General features: G+C 43.9%; 1 protein-coding gene across 6 annotated transcripts in view; it reads right to left on the reverse strand.

The window, feature by feature from the left end:
• The window catches only part of ATP6V0A4 (ATPase H+ transporting V0 subunit a4), a 71484-nt gene that overhangs the window by 32309 nt on the left and 20590 nt on the right, over positions 1 to 18585 (reverse strand). For 3 of the 6 annotated variants that reach the window (XR_011256508.1, XR_011256507.1, XM_069586989.1), the window contains exons 1-9: positions 14061 to 14871; positions 12359 to 12492; positions 10492 to 10570; positions 10111 to 10205; positions 6537 to 6662; positions 5967 to 6061; positions 4664 to 4790; positions 1915 to 1997; positions 934 to 1027 (exon numbers count right to left, since the gene is read on the reverse strand). Coding sequence is in view for 4 of the 6 variants with exons in the window: in XM_069586989.1 (XP_069443090.1) it covers positions 934 to 1027; positions 1915 to 1997; positions 4664 to 4790; positions 5967 to 6061; positions 6537 to 6662; positions 10111 to 10205; positions 10492 to 10570; positions 12359 to 12475 (816 nt within the window). In the remaining 2 variants the exon portion in view is untranslated. Of the gene's footprint in view, positions 1 to 933; positions 1028 to 1914; positions 1998 to 4663; positions 4791 to 5966; positions 6062 to 6536; positions 6663 to 10110; positions 10206 to 10491; positions 10571 to 12358; positions 12493 to 14060; positions 14872 to 18585 lie in introns of those variants that run through there. The other 3 variants (XM_069586990.1, XM_069586991.1, XM_069586992.1) reach the window with 1 other exon arrangement.

The following is an 18585-nucleotide window of genomic DNA, read 5'->3' on the forward strand; positions in this document are numbered from 1 at the left end:
ACCAGGGAAGTCTCTCCTCATGCAGTTTTCATAAAACCCGGCAAAGTATTCAGGGGAAAGGACTTCAAGGGTAAGTACTTCAGGGAAAGAGTCTCCCTGACAAGTGGCAAAGAGGCAAGAGAGAGGATTAGAGAATCAAACACTGCTTTTTCTGGGAAGATGAACACACACACATCTAATTTCTAAAGATACTCATCGAGGACCTAGATTTGTGCTGACCATACAGCAGCCACATTAAATACAAATAAAAATCCAGTCCCCCGGCCACATTTCAAATGCTCAGAGGTGACACATGGCTCACGGCTATGACACTGGACTCGCACGTTATATAACATTTCCGCCACCACCTACTGGACAGAGCTGATCAGGAATACACCATTTGATACAGGCCAGCAGCTTTCAGGGATTACTCACAAAGCTTATGACTATTATTGAAGATAAGTCCTATGTTTTAAGAGCCATCCTAGGTGATAACAGATTCAGCAAGAAGATATGAACTGGGGGCATGTTCATATGTGAAACTTGACTCACTGCCTTGACAGAATTATTTGCTTGGCTCACACAACTGGGCAATTCCATGCAGAAAAAAATCAGCAAGACTGGCTGTTCGCCTTCATTTGCTATTGAGTTATATCATAGAGGCGGCCTAGGCCAGTCTGGCAATAAAAGGTTCCTTCTATCAGCCTGGGGTGGGGAACTGAAGGCTGATCAGGGCCGCGGTTAACTCTAAGCCCCGGCAAAGCTTCTCTGATAAGCAGAAGCATCACGAGCTTAGTGAATGCCACCCGTCTCCTAATTATGAAGCCTTCTGAAGCAACAGCGAGGCGAGCATAGCAGACATTCCAGCCAACCTTGGAGCAAGGGCCCTGGGAGACAGGACTCATAGGAAATGGCAGGAAATGGCAGGTGTTTATGCTTGAACGCCTCACTCACGGTGAATAAATCTTCCAGCCTCATGTTGACGCCCTGCAGCATCTCTTTGCGCTCCAACGCCAGCTCTGGGCAGGGGTATACAGTGGCTCGAAACCTGTGTTTCAAACATTCCACAGGACACACGTGGGTAATTGCCAAGAAGCATAGGCACATCCTTTTCTACTAACCCATCCCTTGTCCACTTTGGTTAGATGACCACCTTCCCCCACAGTAACCATCTAGTGAGCAGCCAGACAGAGGATCTCGGCCTACGGTTCCCAACACATGGCTCACACCGTCTGAATTAAACCTGTGGTTCTATTATATGAATGGGCTCCACTCAAACCACAAAACCCACCAGCTGGTATATAAAAAGGACTGCAAGCTTGACTAGTCTTATTCTCCCCAGAACTTACTGTGTTGGTATCTTTTCTCTACTGAATTTCTGCTTCTAAGGGGCTGCACAAAAGATAATTCAGTAATCTCAGAAACAACTAAGCATGCAGTTTGCTTGTTCTTTAGCAGCTGATAAAGGGGTGAGAAGGAATCAACTGAAACGTCTTTTTGACCTTTTAAATTTTACTCATCAAGATCTCTCTGTTTCTATCCCTACAATTACTAAACAGCAGTTGCCTTTTTAGCACTATTATCAAATGTGGGCAAGTTATTTGAAAACCTTAAGCAACCTCAAAGAAGCCCTACTCGAGCCTTGTTGTTGTTCAATTGCTAAGTTATGTCCAACTCTCTGTGACCCCATGGACTATAGCCTACCAGGCTTCTCTGTCCATGGGAATTCCCAGATAAGAATACCAGAGAGGGTTGTCATTCCCTTCTCCAGGGGATCTTCCCCATCCAGGAATTGAACCCATGTCTCCTGCGTTGGCAGGAGAATTCATTACCACTGAGCCACCAGGAAAGTTTATTTTGGATTTATTGCATAGACCCTGAACTAATCCTGACCCAAATAGCTGATGAAAAGAACCTTCTTTAATAGTCGCTTACCCATCACAGACCTTCTTGATTTTCTCCCTGAGCTGTTCTCCTTGATAAAATATGATGAATATATTCTTTTTAATTTCTTCTCTCTGGAAAATCAGAACAGTAAAATGCATGTGTTTAGAATTTATTTTTTCTAAATTTAAAATTGGAAAACTTCAACTTCTCCCAGTTGATTCAAGTTTGTAATATTATGACTGAGGGCAAGGCCACAGAGGCAGGCTGGGTGGGGCCCTCAGGCAGACCAATACAGCCTCAGAGGGACAGCATCGCTGTCTGCTACACCAGAGGGATCACAGCTGAACCTTGTATTCAGCTCCAAGTCCTGTGTTCAAGAGATGTGTTAATACACAAGAAAACATGCTGAAGAGACGGAACCAGGATATTCGAGACTTAAAGTAAAAGTAGCTGACCTAGCTCACCAGAGTTAACTCATAAACAATATTTATACTTCAGGGATGAATGATATTTGACATTTAACAAAGACAGAGCCAGCAGTCATGCAGGGATATGAGAGCTGGACCAGAAAGAAGGCTGAGCACCAAAGAATTGAGGCTTTTGAACTGTGGTGTTGGAGAAGACTCTTAAGGGGCCCTGGGACAACAAGACCAAATCAGTCAATCCTAAGGGAAATCAACCCTGAATATTCATCGGAAGGACTGATGCTAAAACTCCAATACTTTGGCCACCTGATGCGAAGGGCCGACTCATTGGAAAAGACCCTGATGCTGGGAAAGATTGAAAGCAAAAGGAGAAGGAGGCAGCAAAGGATGATGGTTAGATGGCATCACTGACTCAATAGACCTGAGTCTGAGCAAACTCCGGGAGACAGTGAAGGACAGGGAGGCCTGGTGTGTGGCAACTCATGGATCTCAAACAGTCAGAGATGACTGAGCAACTGAACAATAACAATGAAGAGCCAGGTCTAATGTTTGACTCACATACTCACTGTATGCCCAAAGGAACACTGATTAAATGCATTTTTAAAGTCCAAGTCTAACGTGTCATAAGAAAAGGAAAATGGGTATTTCACAAGCATATATGGAAATGTTTGACCTTAACTGTAAGCAAAGAAATGCACTGTTTTACTCTTATTTAGTTTGGGGTGGGGAGTGAAGGTAAAATGATGAAAGCCATTGTTGGAAAAGTGATAACAAATCCTACACACTCATTACACATGACTTATGTCTCAGCTATCTTTGGAATCAGGTATGACTCCACTGAAAAGCTACTTGTCAGGACGCATCAAGGGTCATGAAAATGCCCACACCCTTTAAGCCAGCAATCCTATTTCCTTGAATTCATATCATGGAACTAGTTCAGAAGTAAACAAAAATTCACATGCATGAAGATGCTTATCATAGTGTCTATATTCTGGAGAAAAATCGGAAATCAAGTGTCTAAAAACAGATAATGAATGTCACATCAACTTAATGGAAACATTAGATACCAACTGAAAATAATATCAAAATGAATTGTCTCTTTGGTAGCTGCTCATGGGAGCAGGAAAGGGATATTTTAGTTTTCGGGGAGCCGCCTGCTTTACCTTATTCCCAAAGGTTCCCTCACCCATGGAGCATCACTCCCACCCATGGTCCTTTGCTGAATCTCTTAGATATTCTTGTCTCTGGATTCACCAGACCCAGGAATCTATTCTGACCACACACCATCTGCTCAGTGACCTTCAAAGTCATCAGGCTAAAGTCATCTTACTTTATAAACACTCTCTTTACCACCAGGACTACAGAATGTCAAAATACGATTATGAAAAATAATGATTCAATGTCACATTTTAAAATATTAATATTTATAGGACACACTGTAATACAGGAGGGCATTTATATTATCTAAAATCAACAGAAGGCAAAAAAAAAAAAAAGATTTCCATGTTTTAACTACAACCATATTAAATCATGCCTGCCTATAGCTATGGACTACAGAAAAAGAGCACAAGAAAAAAATAAAAATAAAGACATGAGAATGGTGAAGTTTTGTGTTTTTTAAAAACAAACTTTTTTTCTTATTTTAACTCGTATTTAACTATGAAGTTGTTTTCCATGCAATAAAGCTTAAAATTGCATTTTTTAGCCTTTATTTTTTACACTAGATTCTGATTTTTTTTTTTTTAGAAATAAACCAAGCTTCTTGGAATTAAAAAGTGGATTTAAATACTAACCAGAAGGGTGGAAGAAGCAAATCCTACAAAATTAGTGGCAATAACGTGTGGCACTCAGTGAAGGAGACCCTCAAAATCTTCATTGCAAATGTATGGTCTGTTGACTACCAGGAACTAACTGCAAGCTGGTTAACAATGCAGGCTCCTGGGCGCCACCATAGACCCACTGAATCAGAATCCACATTGAACAACATCTTCTGCTCAAGTGCACCCCAGAGCTTGGAGCACACTGACCTACATTAGTTATCAGTGCTTTGTGATGAAGACACAGCTGCCGACCTGTGTGGCACCAGTACAGCCAAGTTTCCAGGAACTGGTCCAGTTAAGTCATTTGGAGGAATGACCACTTATGAGGTGCTAACAAGACTCAGTCCTGGAACTGAACTTTCATAGGTATTTTTGAAAAAGGAGGGATGGGGAAGAAAAACGAAAAGAAAGGGGAAAAAAGGAAATAGATATTAACTTCATAGAGCTAAAGACTCGGGGATTTGAAAGAACAAAACCCCCTGGCAGGGCAAACCCCTCTGGTGGGGCTACAGGAAACTTATGAGAATGTTTTCTGCAGCCTGAGATACCCACTGTAACGGGATCTTCCAGAACTGTGTCCATCTCACTGAACTTTACGTAGATGTTTCCTCGGCAAATTCGCCACAGCAGCCTCTCAAAGGAAGCCATCCTCTCCCGGTTGACCACACCGGCTGTGAACCTGGGCAGTCAGAAGAGGAGATGTTACTGAGGCGCAGGGAGTGGGTACAGGCAGAAGACCCCATGGGATGTGAAGATAAGCAGCCAGAAGGTAGAAGCCCACTGCCCTCTGAGCAGGAGGGAAGGACACGGCCCTGCTTAGCACTCTGGATCCCAGTCCCGATGTACCCCACCTTCCCTCTGACCTCCTGTTTCCTTTGACATGCCCACATGTCCTTAATCATCCCAATACTATGCATTCACTTATTTGCAATTAACAGTATGACAGACCATTCATTGTATCGTTGTAACTAAAAGAAGCAAGTATTCAACCTGCTCAGCAATGGTCTCTATGCATTTACACAAATAATGTACTAAGACTGAAATGTATGTATTGATGTCTGTACATCTCTGCTTACACAGTCATCTAGGTATCTAGATAAGTTTCTAACTCAAACTTTTCACATTAACTTTAAAATGGTTACTTTCATTGGCCCATTATTGTACATGTATGTTACCTTCCGATCAAATATTTTCAATACATAGTTTCCTTTCCTTCCCAAATTCAATGTCTAGTGCCTCAAATAGCAGGCCCCTAAGTATCTGCTGAATAAAGAACTAGAACTCCAAAACTCACTTTCAATTTTACTTCAACAGTAAATGAAATCCCACCATTTTGAATGATCACACATTTTGGTGGCTATTATCATACTCTATTACTTCTACTTGTGGAGGACATGACTGCCCAACTACCTCATTGCTAATCACACTTCAAACTTCACACTCCAAATCTATTATCAAAACAGTATTTTAGAGACAAGGCAAAAAAGAAAAAAAAAATGTATCCCATAGCCCTGTTCCAAAGGCAGGGACAGTCAAGAAAGTCCACCTAAACAATTATCACTAGATCCTTCCCACGTGGAGACAATACAAACATCACACTCTTCAGACTCAAGAATGTCAGTCTCACCATTAAAAAGGTAACACTACCTACACCTCCACCAACCAGGTCAGGTTAGACTTGGGTTTTTTACTGGATGGAGGCCTATAATCATGTGAAACAGTCCTCTTGTCAGTCATGATTTGTCCATTCATTCATTCACTCAAACAGTCAGGGAAATCTACCACACACCCGGCACTGAGCATACAGACCAGGGACCCAACTACACATAACTTTCAGAGCAGGAATTTCACTGACCCCAGCTTTCCACTAATGTACGCAGGCGTAGGTCTTAACTCCAGGAGACCAGAAGTGTCTTCTACAAAGAAATCATCTGCTAAGTTGGCTTCTGTCTGAAAGTCAAAGAATCACTATTTTCATTTAAATGTACTTAGACTATCTTAAAAGCACCCACATTGCATGACTTTGTCTGCTTTTATATACTCAATTTTCTACAAATAGAATTCAGAAGACCTGATGCTTAAACCTAATTTAGTTTTCTGTTTCAAATAAAGATGTAACTGTGTATTTAAAACAAGGTCTCTTCCTACCAAAATCCCAAATCTGCCCAAACTAATTGTTGTGCTTTTTTCTGACTTCCATTTCTCTCTGGGCCATTTGGCCCACGTACTTTATTAGTGAGCTCCTTAATATTTTTGCATTCATTTCAACCCACACCACATGCCACCCTAACCCTCGTCACCCACAGCCCAGCCAGACAACAGAAACATCACAATTTATTCATATTCCAGACCAACCAGTTGTCAAAATAGAAATTTGAGGTTCTAGAGAAAAGGGCCCTTGAATACACAGTCCCCAAATTACAACCTCAAAGAAGTCCTGGGTTTTCTTCAGGAGATATTTGAATTCCGTCAGTTCTAGGAAGTTTTTCTTCAAAGCCTGATAGTTCTGATTGGCTTCCTGAAGCTCTCCTTCCAGTTTTTCTAGAGCAGTCTTTGAAGGAGAGAAAAAGAAAGTAAGCCAGGCAGAAAGCACTATGCCATTCACTGTACATTAACTACAACAAATAATATCAAGTATGCAGAGCATCATAACATAGCTTGAAGTTGAGAGGCCAAACTGAACTTCAAGTTCAGTCAAACTCAATAAGACTGTAGAGCTGAAAAGTACAGACATCACTTTGCTGACAAAGACCTGTATAGTCAAAGCTATGGCTTTTTCAATAGTCATGTAGGGATGTGAGAGATGGACCATAAAGAAGGCTGAGCGCTAAAGAATTGATGCTTTCAAATTGCAGTGCTGGAGAAGGCTCTTGAGAGTCCCTTGGACTGCAAGGAGATCAAACCAGTCAATCCTAAAGAAAATCAACCCTGAATATTCATTGGAAGGACTGAGGTTGAAGCTGAAGCTCCAGTACTTCAGCCACCTGATGCAAAGAGCCAACTCACTGGAAAAGACTCTGATACTGGGAAATATAGAAGGCAGGAGGAGAAGGGGATGACAGGGGAAGAAATGTTTGGATGGCATCACCAATTCAATGGACGCTGAGTTTGAGCAAACTCTGGGAAATGGTGAAGGACAGGGAAGCCTGGCATGCTGCAGTCCATGGGGTTGCAAAGAGTCAGACATAACTCAGCAGCTGAACAACAAGTAAGCCAAAGTCATACATGCTCAGGAGTTCCCTTATCAAATGCAGAGGAGCAGAAAATACTCGGGGAAGGAAAATGAGCTACATGAGAAGTCAAGGGATTCCAGCGAGTCACATATCAGCATGGAGATTTTTGCTTTTGTTAAACAGGTAAGAAGTATATTTGTTTCCAAATTGACACTGATTATTTTAGTGCTCAGACATTCGGTCACGTCCAACTCTTCGTCACCCGATGGACTGTAGCTCGCTAGGTTCCTCTGTCCATGGGATTCTCTAAGCAAGAACACTGGAATGGGTTGCCATTTCCTCTTCCAGGGGATCTTCCCAACCCAAGGATTGAACCTGCATCTCTTATGTCAATTTGGAAACAAAAATACTTGTTACCTGTTTAACAAAAGCAAAAGTCCCTATGCTTGTCAAATTTTAATGTAATATCAAAGAATATCCACAATTATTTGAAAAGACTATTAAAACACTCCTCCCTTTCCCAAGTACCTATTTTTCAAGACTAAATTCTCTTCATATACTTCAATAAGAACATATCACAACAGATTCAAACTTGAGAGGTAGGACAGGGCCAAGGAGAGCAGATCTGCTGGCCAGGATGGACCTGACTCAGGCAAGAAGGACACCATCAACACTCTTAAGCAGGGAGGTGCCATGGTAGAGTGATATAGTCCATGGGGTCACAGAGTCGGACACAGCTGAGCGACTGAGCATGCACACAATAACCTAGAAGGGAAAAGAATCTGGAAAAGAATATATAAAAAGATTACGGAAAAAACATGAGCCATTAAGCTAGCTCACCGTTCACAAGAACAGGTGTAGGTGTTTAGGAAGGTGAGGCGGTCGGCAGCAGGAGTGGAGCTGGTAACTAACAAGGCTGGTATTAGAAAACCAGTGGTAAGAATGAAACCGGAGATGATTTTATGGAAATCCTATTTGTATGGATTAAAACTTTCTCCTCAAATATCCAGATTTTAGTATGACCAGATCCAAAATATATTCAAGCGGAGTTGTCAGTCTTGCCAGTCTCATGTTTCTGTTAGAGAATCTAGATTTATGCTACTCGTGGCTTCAACAGTTTCAAGAATTTTAAATTATCTTAAAAGAAAACCAAAAATCACAGGAGAAAACCCAGCCAGAGATAAGGCTCAATCAATGAAGCTCTTCCATACCTGTTCACCTCTCTTAGTGAGCCCTTTCTCTTTTGAGGATAAAAAGTCCTTTTTTTTTTTTTTTAAACGAAGATCAACAGGGCCTTCCAGGATTTGGATCTGCCCACCTTTTGACAACATGTGAAATGCCAGGCTGGATGAATCACAAGCTGAAATCAAGATTGCCCAGAGAAATATCAACAACCTCAGATATGCAGATAATACCACACTAACGGCAGAACGTGAAGAGAAACTAAGGAGCCTCCTGATGAGGGTGAAGAGGAAGAGAGTGAAAAACCTGGCATAAAATTAAACATCCAAAAAGTTAAGATCATGGCATCTGGTCCCATCAGGCAAGGTCCCTTCAAGGCAAATAGAGGGGGGAAAAGTGGAAGCGGTAAATGATTTTCTTTTCCTGGACTCCAAAATCAGTGTGGATGGTGACTACAGCCAAGAAATTAAAAGATGCTGCCTCTTGGGAAGCAAGCTGTGACAAACCTAGACAGCATATTAAAAAGCAGAGACATCACTTTGCCAACAAAGGGCCATACAGTCAAAAGCTATGGCTTTTCCAGTAGTCATGTACGGATATGAGAGCTGGACCATAAAGAAGGCTGAGCACCAAAGAATTGATGCTTTTGAACAGTGGTGCTAGAGAAGACTTTTGAGAGTCCTTTGGATAGCAAGGAGATCAAACCAGTCAATCCTAAAGGACTGAAGAACCCTAAAGAACATTCATTGGAAGTTCTGATGCTGAAGCTAAAGCCTCAATACTTTGGCTATCTGAAGCCAAGAGCCAATTCACTGGAAAAGACCCTGGATGCCAGGAAAGACTGAAGGCAAAAGATGAGGGTGACAGAGGATGAGATGATTGGATTGGCATCGCCAACACAATGGACATGAGTCTGAGCAAATTCTGGGAGACAGTAAAGGACAGAGAAGCCTGGCATGCTGCAGTTCATGGGGTCGCAAAGAGTCAGACACAACTTAGCAACTGAACAACAACAGTAACCTTTTGACATCCTCTCCCCCTGGCTCACCCTCCCTCCTCTCCCCACAGCCTGCTCTAAAAGCTCCTAGAAGTAAGGCCATGTTTCACCAAGGTGCCTTGTACACAGCAGATACTCAGTGTTTTACAAAAGCAAATTGACAGAGAAGGGAAAGAAAGAGGGAGGGGTCCTCCAGCCATAAAGGCCTTAGCTAAAGAAAACTGCTACCTTCTCCCACTTGACCTCAGAAGCCAATCTGAGGAGAGGCCTCAATCCAGAGTGGACCCAATGCACCAGACAGACAATTAAGAAGCAAACCACTGGATCCCACAACTCTACTTCCGGGTATATTTATCCAAAGGAAAGGAAATCATATCTGGAAAAGAAATGGGCATCCCCCTGTTCATTGCAGAATTGTTTACAATAGCCAAGACATGGAAGCAACACACATGGCCACCAAAAGATGCAAGGGCGACATTAAAAATTGCACGGGGGGCCTTTTCCTGGGGGAGTAACACTGAAAAGTGGACCAACACATAAACCCACCTCCACGCCTTCAGCAATGGGGCAGAGGACCATGAGAGGCTTGCAGGGTTCACAGGAGACAGGCTTCGATACCATCCTCTGTTAAGTCAGAAAGAACCTACCTCCAGGATGATCATTTCCCGTGGGAGAGGGGTCAGCGGGGACTTCTCAGGCACCTGAATCTCAATCTCATCTTGCATCTGATCTTCCAGAAAACCTGAAGGATGAAACCCCACCAGAGAGCCCAAGGTGTGTGTGTTTTCTCATACTTAAGAAATGGGTCAAGTAGGACAGGTGCATTTCCCAGGTCTGCTGCCTGAATTGCCCTGGCACCTGCCACAGAACCTGGCCCCCATCTCTAGCCTCCTCTGCCGCCAACCAGGATCTGTCTCAACCTACAGTAGCAGTATCACACATAGGGGCAGACTGCAGGACATCACCCCTGCAAACCATCTCCCTCCCTGCCAGTGCACATTCAAACCGCAAGCAGAAAACTGGCTTACGCAGGATTCTTTCCAATGATTCACACCTTCTGACTTCATTCACAAATTTCCTCTGGAAGCGGCTCTCTTTCACATTTAACTAGAGGGAGAGGAAAGCCACAAGGCACACATTAGTAGCAACCACTGCCAACACATTCTCTTTGGCTATTACTATTATTAATTATTAATGCCGCAGAATGTTGCTGGAATCATCTTAGGACTAGATACTTCCATGCACAAGACAGGAGAGTTCCAGTCAAAATATACCTTGATATTCTTACCCTCAGTTCCCCAAATGCCACAAGCTCTGGCCTCTGTAAACTTCTCTTAAGTTTTAGCTGCACTTACTATCCAAATTGAATTCCTCAATGGAGTCATGAATACAATAGGACCTTGAATATAGCACAGCTCCATGCAGTGGATCCTGGTCTTCAAGAAAAAGTCAGCATCCTTTTGTGCCGGTGACCCTTCAGCTCAGCCCAATAAATGTTATTAAGGAACTAATATCCCATGTCAGGTCCTGAGTTGGAACTGTAGCTGCAAAGTCATGATCCTTCTCTGAAGGGCTTAGTTTTGACCAGACCTTAGTAAGAAAATGAGTGGAATTAGCGAGTCCCATTTTCTAAACTGAATTCAAAAGCTTTTGGCGAGGATCTCAACTGCCTCTGGGAAATGATACCCCGTCTTACTTAAGACAGTTCTATGGTGACAGACCGGAGAAGGCGATGGCACCCCACTCCAATACTCTCGCCTGGAAAATCCCATGGACAGAAGGGCCTCGTAGGCTGCAGTCCATGGGGTCACAAAGAGACACGACTGAGCGACTTCACTTTCACTTTTCACTTTCATTCATTGGAGAAGGAAATGGCAACCCACTCCAGTGTTCTTGCCTGGAGAATCCCAGGGATGGAGGAGCCTGGTGGGCTGCTGTCTATGGGGTCACACAGAGTCGGACACAACTGAAGGGGCTTAGCAGCAGCAGCAGCAGCATGGTGACAGACTGTAAACAGACTTATTATGGTGATCATTTGAAATGTGTAGAAATATTGATATCCTGGTATTGTGGTGTACCAGGAACTAACAGTGTTGTAAGTCAATCATACTTCAAAATCAAAAAAACTCATAGAAAAAGAGATCAGATTTCAGAGGTGGGGGTTGAGGTAACAGAGAAATTGGATGAAGACCGTCAAAAGGTACAAACTTCCTTTTATTAGATAAATAAATTATTATTAGATAATTAGATAAATAATTTTATCTAATTATGATAAATTATTAGATAATTAGATAAATTATTAGACAAATACGTACTAGGGATATAATGTACATGATAAATATGATGAACACTGCTGTACATTATATATGAAAGTTGTTAAGAGAGTAAATTGTAAGAGTCTTATGATGTAAGTCATTATGCCATACACCTTAAACTTATACAGTGTTATAGGTCAATTATATCTCAATAAAACTGAGGAGGGGGGATACAGTCTAGCTGGAGAATATCACCCTCAAGAGACTGTGGACTCCCAAGATACTTTTTCCTCAAACTAACTGGTCTGGAAGCACTGCTTTTTGCCCTCATAATAAGGTTGGTAATCCATGCGCCCACTGGATATATCAAATGTCTTGAAAAGGTACATAGGAAATAAAGCACAATGTCATCTTTTTAATTATATTAGAGTTTCAAAACATTCCTATAGGGGTGACACATAAGGAAGAAGGGAGAAACGTCTGCAAGTCAGTTGCCCAATGTTATCACAAATTCTAGCCAGAAGAACAAGAACCACTGAATTCCATGACTCCAGCCCAGGGCGCTTCTCCCTGGCCTTTATTCACCACCAAGAAGTGGAAACTCCACCTTCTTTTGGTCTCCTATGAATGCAGTACTTACATCTTTGAACTGAACCAATCCAAGCTCTCCAAGCTCAGCTACACAGCAGTATGCAGCCTCCACCTGGAGAAAGAGCTGTGACAAACACATTTCCTCGCTTCGGAATATGGACGCCATGTTGGCCCAACCTTAGTCTGCGGGACACAAAGATATTTGAGGTAACAAATGTGTCACTGAGTTATATTAAAATCCAACAGAAGAAAAAAAATGCAACAGGAAATCTTTCCTAAATTTAAAAACATAAACAACAAGGTACTACTTTTCACCACCTATCAGATTGGCAAAAGATTTTAAAATATGATTAATAAATACACTTGAAGGTGTGAGGAAGCAAGCATTTTCAGATACTTGAGCATTTTTTTGGTATAGTTTTTTTAGAGGGCAATTTGTCAGTATCCACCAAACTTTGTGTTATTCATATCCATGACACAAGATTTCCACTGCTCTTCACCCAGATAAACTCAGAAATGTAAGGGGAAATGGACTCACAAGGATGTTTCTGACAACACTGTATTTACTAATTATAATAAGTGGACCTAACCTAAATATCCATCAACAGGGGAAAGATTAAACTGATACAACAGAACTCTGTGCAGTCAGCAGGAATGAAATAAATCTGTATGTCCTCTATAAGGAAAAAGGATATTCACCCTAGAACCCACTCTCACCCAAGACCCTCCAGATTGCCCTACTGCTGCCAAACCAAACCGTCTTCCTCAGATCCCAACCTTTCGGAAGAACCATCACATACCCTAGAAGGAATCCCTTTTCCTTATAATTTTATAATGTATGATCCACTATTTGCAAACACTGGGTTTATCCCCCCTGTTTTAATCCTTCCATTGTCCCATTTTCCCACAGGTTAAGGTCTAAAACCCTTGACGTAGCCAAGGAAGGGCTGTGTGCATCATCTGGCCTTGGCCCTCCCTTCCCGTTTCCCCGAAATTCTCTGAGAAATTTTGTTCAGGCTTTCCCAAGGTTTAGAACCTCAACCCCTTCCTCCCCACCCTGCATCCCCCATACCCCACATACTCCTGTCATTTCTCCCTCTTGGGGTAAGAATCCTCTTCTTCCATACACCTCTCCGGATCCCCAACACTCAGAGCAAACTAAGCACCCTTCTTTGTGCTCCCAGAATATGTTGCTTAGTGGCTAAGTCAGGTCTGACTCTTTGCCACCCCACAAACTGTAGCCCACCAGGCTCCTCTGTTCATGGGGTTTCCCAGACAAGAATACTGGAATGGGTTGCCATCTCCTTCTCCAGGGGATTTTCCCAACCTAGGGATCAAACCTGTGTCTCCCGCACAGGCAGGTAGATTCTTTACCACTGAGGCACCTGGGAAGCCCTCCCATAATATAACCGAGTACAATCATCTGCAGTTACTTGCTTCCTGTCTGTTCTGCCCACTAGCCAGAAAAACCCATGAGATCAGAACTGGTTTTCACTCCATCACCCGTCGAGCTCAATCCCAAAGAAGAGGCTCAAAAAACATTTCCGGATTTACAGACTAGAGGCAAAAATCTCCTCCGACCCTCCCGAATGCAGAATCTGGTATTCCATTTGTACCTGCTGACACCCAGATGAATGAATTTTTCACACGGCCGGTTCTAGCAAGCCAAGCAAAGTTTTCATAGAAAAGACACAGAAAACATGAGCTTCCTGCAGACCCAAGAGCACAAGACAGGGACCCTCCCTTCCTACCCCAGCCTTGTCCGAGCCGGTCCCGGTCCTGAGCGCGCGACTCCCGCGGCTTCCTCGGCGGGGCCGGGAGGGTAGGGCTCGCGAGCGGCCGGCGGAGGCGACCAGCCCGGCCGCGGACTCCGCAGGCGACTCCCTCAGCGACCGCCGAGCCCCTCCCGCGGCTTCTCCTCCCCCGGCGCTCGCAGAGCCCGAGGCGGGCTGTGTTGTATCAACACCGGCCTGTCCGAGGCGAGGACAAACCTGCCTCGCCGGCCGGCCCTGTTCACACACCCCCTCCCTCCCCCGCCCCACCTGGGCCCTCGGCCACGACCTTGGGGCACCACCGGGGTCAGAGACTTCCTTCTCTAAGGAAGACACTTATCCCCCAGTGAGGGGAGGGTTTGGGAAGAGCCGACTTGAGGCCTCAGAAGAGCCCTAGAGATAACCTTCCTGTGTTTTAATATCTATTGAAGTGAAGTGAAAGTCTCTCAGTTGTATCCGATTCTTTGCGACCCCATGGACTAAACAGTCCATGGAATTCTCCAGGCCAGAATACTGGAGTGGGTAGCCTTTCCCTTCACCAGGTCATCTTCCCAACCCAGGGCATCTTCCCAACCCAGGGATCGAGCCCAGGTCTCCCGCATTGCAGGCGGATTCTTTATCAGCTGAGCCAAATATCTATTGCTGCTGCTGCTAAGTCGCTTCAGTCGTGTCCAACTCTGTGCGACCGCACAGACGGCAGCCCACCAGTCTCCCCCGTCCCTGGGATTCTCCAGGCAAGAACACTGAAATGGGTTGCCATTTCCTTCTCCAATGCATGAAAGTGAAAGGGAAGTCGCTCAGTCGTGTCCGACTCTTCGTGACCCCACGGACTGCAGCCTACCAGACTCCTCCGTCCATGAGATTTTTCCAGGCAAGAGTACTGGAGTGGGGTGCCATTGCCTTCTCCGAATATCTATTACACAGTATTAAAACACTTCATATCGCTGGAGAAATGTGATAACATTTTAAAAAATAGTTTTGGAAAACCAAAGGGGAAAAAAGAAAAAACACACCACACTCACTACCCTACCAACAATTAATTTACAAAATACTTCAAAAGGCGACTATACAAAGCCATCTAAATATATACGTACACTACAGCTAAAATTCAGCTTTATTGCAGCCCAGGTGAGTTGACACAGGTCAGCTGAGCGATGCACCCTTTCCTCACTGAGGACTGCTCTTTCCCGTTTATCTGGCAGAGGCGTGAGGGGTGAGTCAATGAGGTTGTTTTTCTACAGGGGCCACCTGAGTTCCCTTTGTAGAGCCTTTTCTCTAGGTGGAATGAGTAGATCCCCCTAGAGCCATGCTGGGTGCCTGTAAAATGTACCCTGGAATAAGGAGGGTACCTTTTGGTGTTTTTACACTTTATTATGGAAAAATTATAGCATCTTCACAAATAAAGAGAATAGTATAAAGAACCCCCACCCCCACCCCATGTACTCACCACTCAGCAGCAACAGTTGCTGAATTTTGTATCCTCTAATCCCCACCCATTTCTCCTACCCACTCTGGGCTATTTTGAAGCTAATTGTATACATCATACTTTTCTTTCAAAATATGTGAATATCAAAATATTCAAAAGATAAAGATTTTCTCTGTATATGTTATACACACATACACACACGCACAATACTATGGTCACATGTAAAAATTCAGTAATAATTTCTTAATATCAAATATCCAATCAGTGTTCAGTTTCCAAGATTGTCCGAAATTTGCCTTTTTAGTAAGCCCCTCAGGTGATTTTTGTGTATGACCAAATAAGAACCATTACCTTTGAGAACACAGGGTGAAAATCTAGCTTTCCTTGGGAGGAAACAGAGAAGAGGTGTGAATGCAATTTGCAAACAATCAGCTAAGAAGCAGCTGTTTTGCACCTAGGGCAGTAGAGTCAGGGCCTCTGAGAGCCCTGGAGGAAAGGTAATGCTTGGGCTTCTTAAGAAGCAGAGCTTGGCTACACCCACCCATCTCAACCCGGTAGACCCATTCAAGAGTCCAGACTCACCTGGGCAAAGCTAGCTTTCAAGGCTGAATTCAGGATTGGCAAACCAAAGCAGGAAGCTCAGAACTGAAAACTAACAGAGGCATCACCAGTGTTGACTCTGCTTCTGCCATCAGATAAGCTCCAGGCCAAGGCGAGAGAAGCCCCTGCCCCAGTCCGTGCGTCCCTCTTCTTTCTCCCCTCTCCTCCCCACTTCCATTCTGCTCTTTGCCCCAACTCTGAGTGCTGCATCTTTTGGTCAGTGGAACAGTAGCTCTCAAAGGTCCTGGTGCTCAGGAATCAGAGAAGCAAACACAGAAAAAAGTACATCTTGATGGTTAAGAGCAGAGTTGAGCTCCAAACTGCCTGGGTCAGGACCCCATCTCTGCCTTTGACCACATGTGACCTTGGGGAAGCTATTTAATCCCAGGGTCTCAGTGTCCTAGGTGGCACTGGTGGTAAAGAACCCACCTGCCTACGCAGGAGACATAAGAAACATGAATTCTGATCCATGGGTAGGGAAAATCCCCTGGAGGAGGGCATGGCAACCCACTCCAGTATTCTTGTCTGGAGAAGCCCTTGGACACAGGAGCCTGGCGAGTTACAGCCCATCAGGTCACAAAGAGTCAGACACGACTGAATGACTGTCACTTTCACTTCACTCTCAGTGTCCTATTCTATAAAATAAAATAGGATCTTAGATATTTATTTAGCGTGTGGAAGTACAGGCAGGAGAGGTCATTTTCAGGTTTGCTATTTTTTTCTCCTAGAGCCCCAAATCAAAGGTGCAGAAGGCCAGCATGCCTGTATGACATTATCAGGACTCTGAATTGGCGCAATCTGTCTGAATGGGAGTATGCTTGTCCTTTGACCAAATAATCTCAGAACTCTCAGAAGATCATCCTAAAAAATAATTGAAGGATACAAATCAAAATTTAATTACAATCATGTCTATTGTAGCATTGTTTGTAGTAAGTTCATACTTGTAAAAGACCCAAATTCTTTCATCCATTCAGTAAGTATTTTTTGAGGGTCTAGGGATTTCTTTGGAAGGAATGATGCTAAAGTTGAAACTCCAGTACTTTGGCCACCTCATGTGAAGAGTTAACTCATTGGAAAAGACTCTGATGCTGGGAGGGATTGGGGGCAGGAGGAGAAGGGGACGACAGAGGATGAGATGGCTGGATGGCATCACTGACTCGATGGACGTGTGTCTGAGTGAACTCCGGGAGTTGGTGATGGACAGGGAGGCCTGGCATGCTGTGATTCATGCGGTCGCAAAGAGTCAGACACGACTGAGAGACTGAACTGAGCTGAACTGATTATGTGCTGACAAAGGTCCGTCTAGTCAAAGCTGTGGTTTTTCCAGTAGTCAATTACGGATGTGAGAGTTGGACCATAAAGAAAGCTGAGCGCCAAAGAATGGATGCTTTTAAACTGTGGTGTTGAAGAAGACTCTTGAGAGTCCCTTAAGACTGCAAGGAGATCCAACCAGTCTATCCTAAAGGAAATTAGTCCTGAATAGTCACCGGAAGGGCTGATGCTGCAGCTGAAACTCCAACACTTAGGCCAACTGATGTGAAGAAGTGACTCACTGGAAAATACCCTGATGCTGAGAAAGACTGAAGGCAGGAGAAGGGGCCAACAGAAGATGAGATGGTTGGATGGCATCGCTGACTCAATGGACATGAATTTGAGCAGGCTCCAGAAGTTGGTGATGGACAGGGAAGCCTGGAATGCTGCCGTCCATGGGGTTGCAAAGAGTCAGACATGACTGAGCAACAGAACAGAATGGATTATGTGCCCTCCTGTTCTGGGCTCAAGGATAGGGCAGTAGATGAGAGGCAAGGCCCTGCCCTCATGAAGCTTATGTCCAGATGTAAGGAGACAAACAGTAAACAAGTAATAAGTTAGCAAGATATTGCAGATTACAAAGAGTGCAATTATAGAAAGCTAGACTTTACAGAAATGAAGAGAGATCATTTTAGATAGATGGTCAGGGAAGACCTCTCTCATTTGAGAAGAGATAGCATTTGAGCTGCGGAGAAGGCAATGGCACCCCACTCCAGTACTCTTGCCTGGAAAATCCCATAGACAGAGGAGCCTGGTAGGCTGCAGTCCATGAGGTCACTAAGAGTCAGACATGACTGAGCAACTTCACTTTGACTTTTCAGTTTCATGCATTGGAAAACCCACTTCAGTGTTCTTGCCTAGAGAATCCCAGGCACGGGGGAGCCTGGTGGGCTGCCATCTATGGGGTCGCACAGAGTTGGACACGACTGAAGTGACTTAGCAGCAGTAGCAGCAGCAGCATTTGAGCTGAGGTGTGAAAGATTTTTTAAGGGGCTGGTTTTGCAAAAAGAAGCTGCTGGAAGGGTATTCTAGGCAGCAGGAACCTGGATATGAGAGCAGGGGTGTGACATTGGGGAGCAACATCATCACAATAGTTAGTATATCTATTGAGTTCTTGCCATTGTTTTCATGACTGTAGAACACAATTAGATACTTTACCTGTATTAG

Source organism: Ovis canadensis, chromosome 4, assembly GCF_042477335.2.
Source record: "Ovis canadensis isolate MfBH-ARS-UI-01 breed Bighorn chromosome 4, ARS-UI_OviCan_v2, whole genome shotgun sequence".
Classification (NCBI taxonomy): Eukaryota; Metazoa; Chordata; class Mammalia; order Artiodactyla; family Bovidae; genus Ovis; species Ovis canadensis.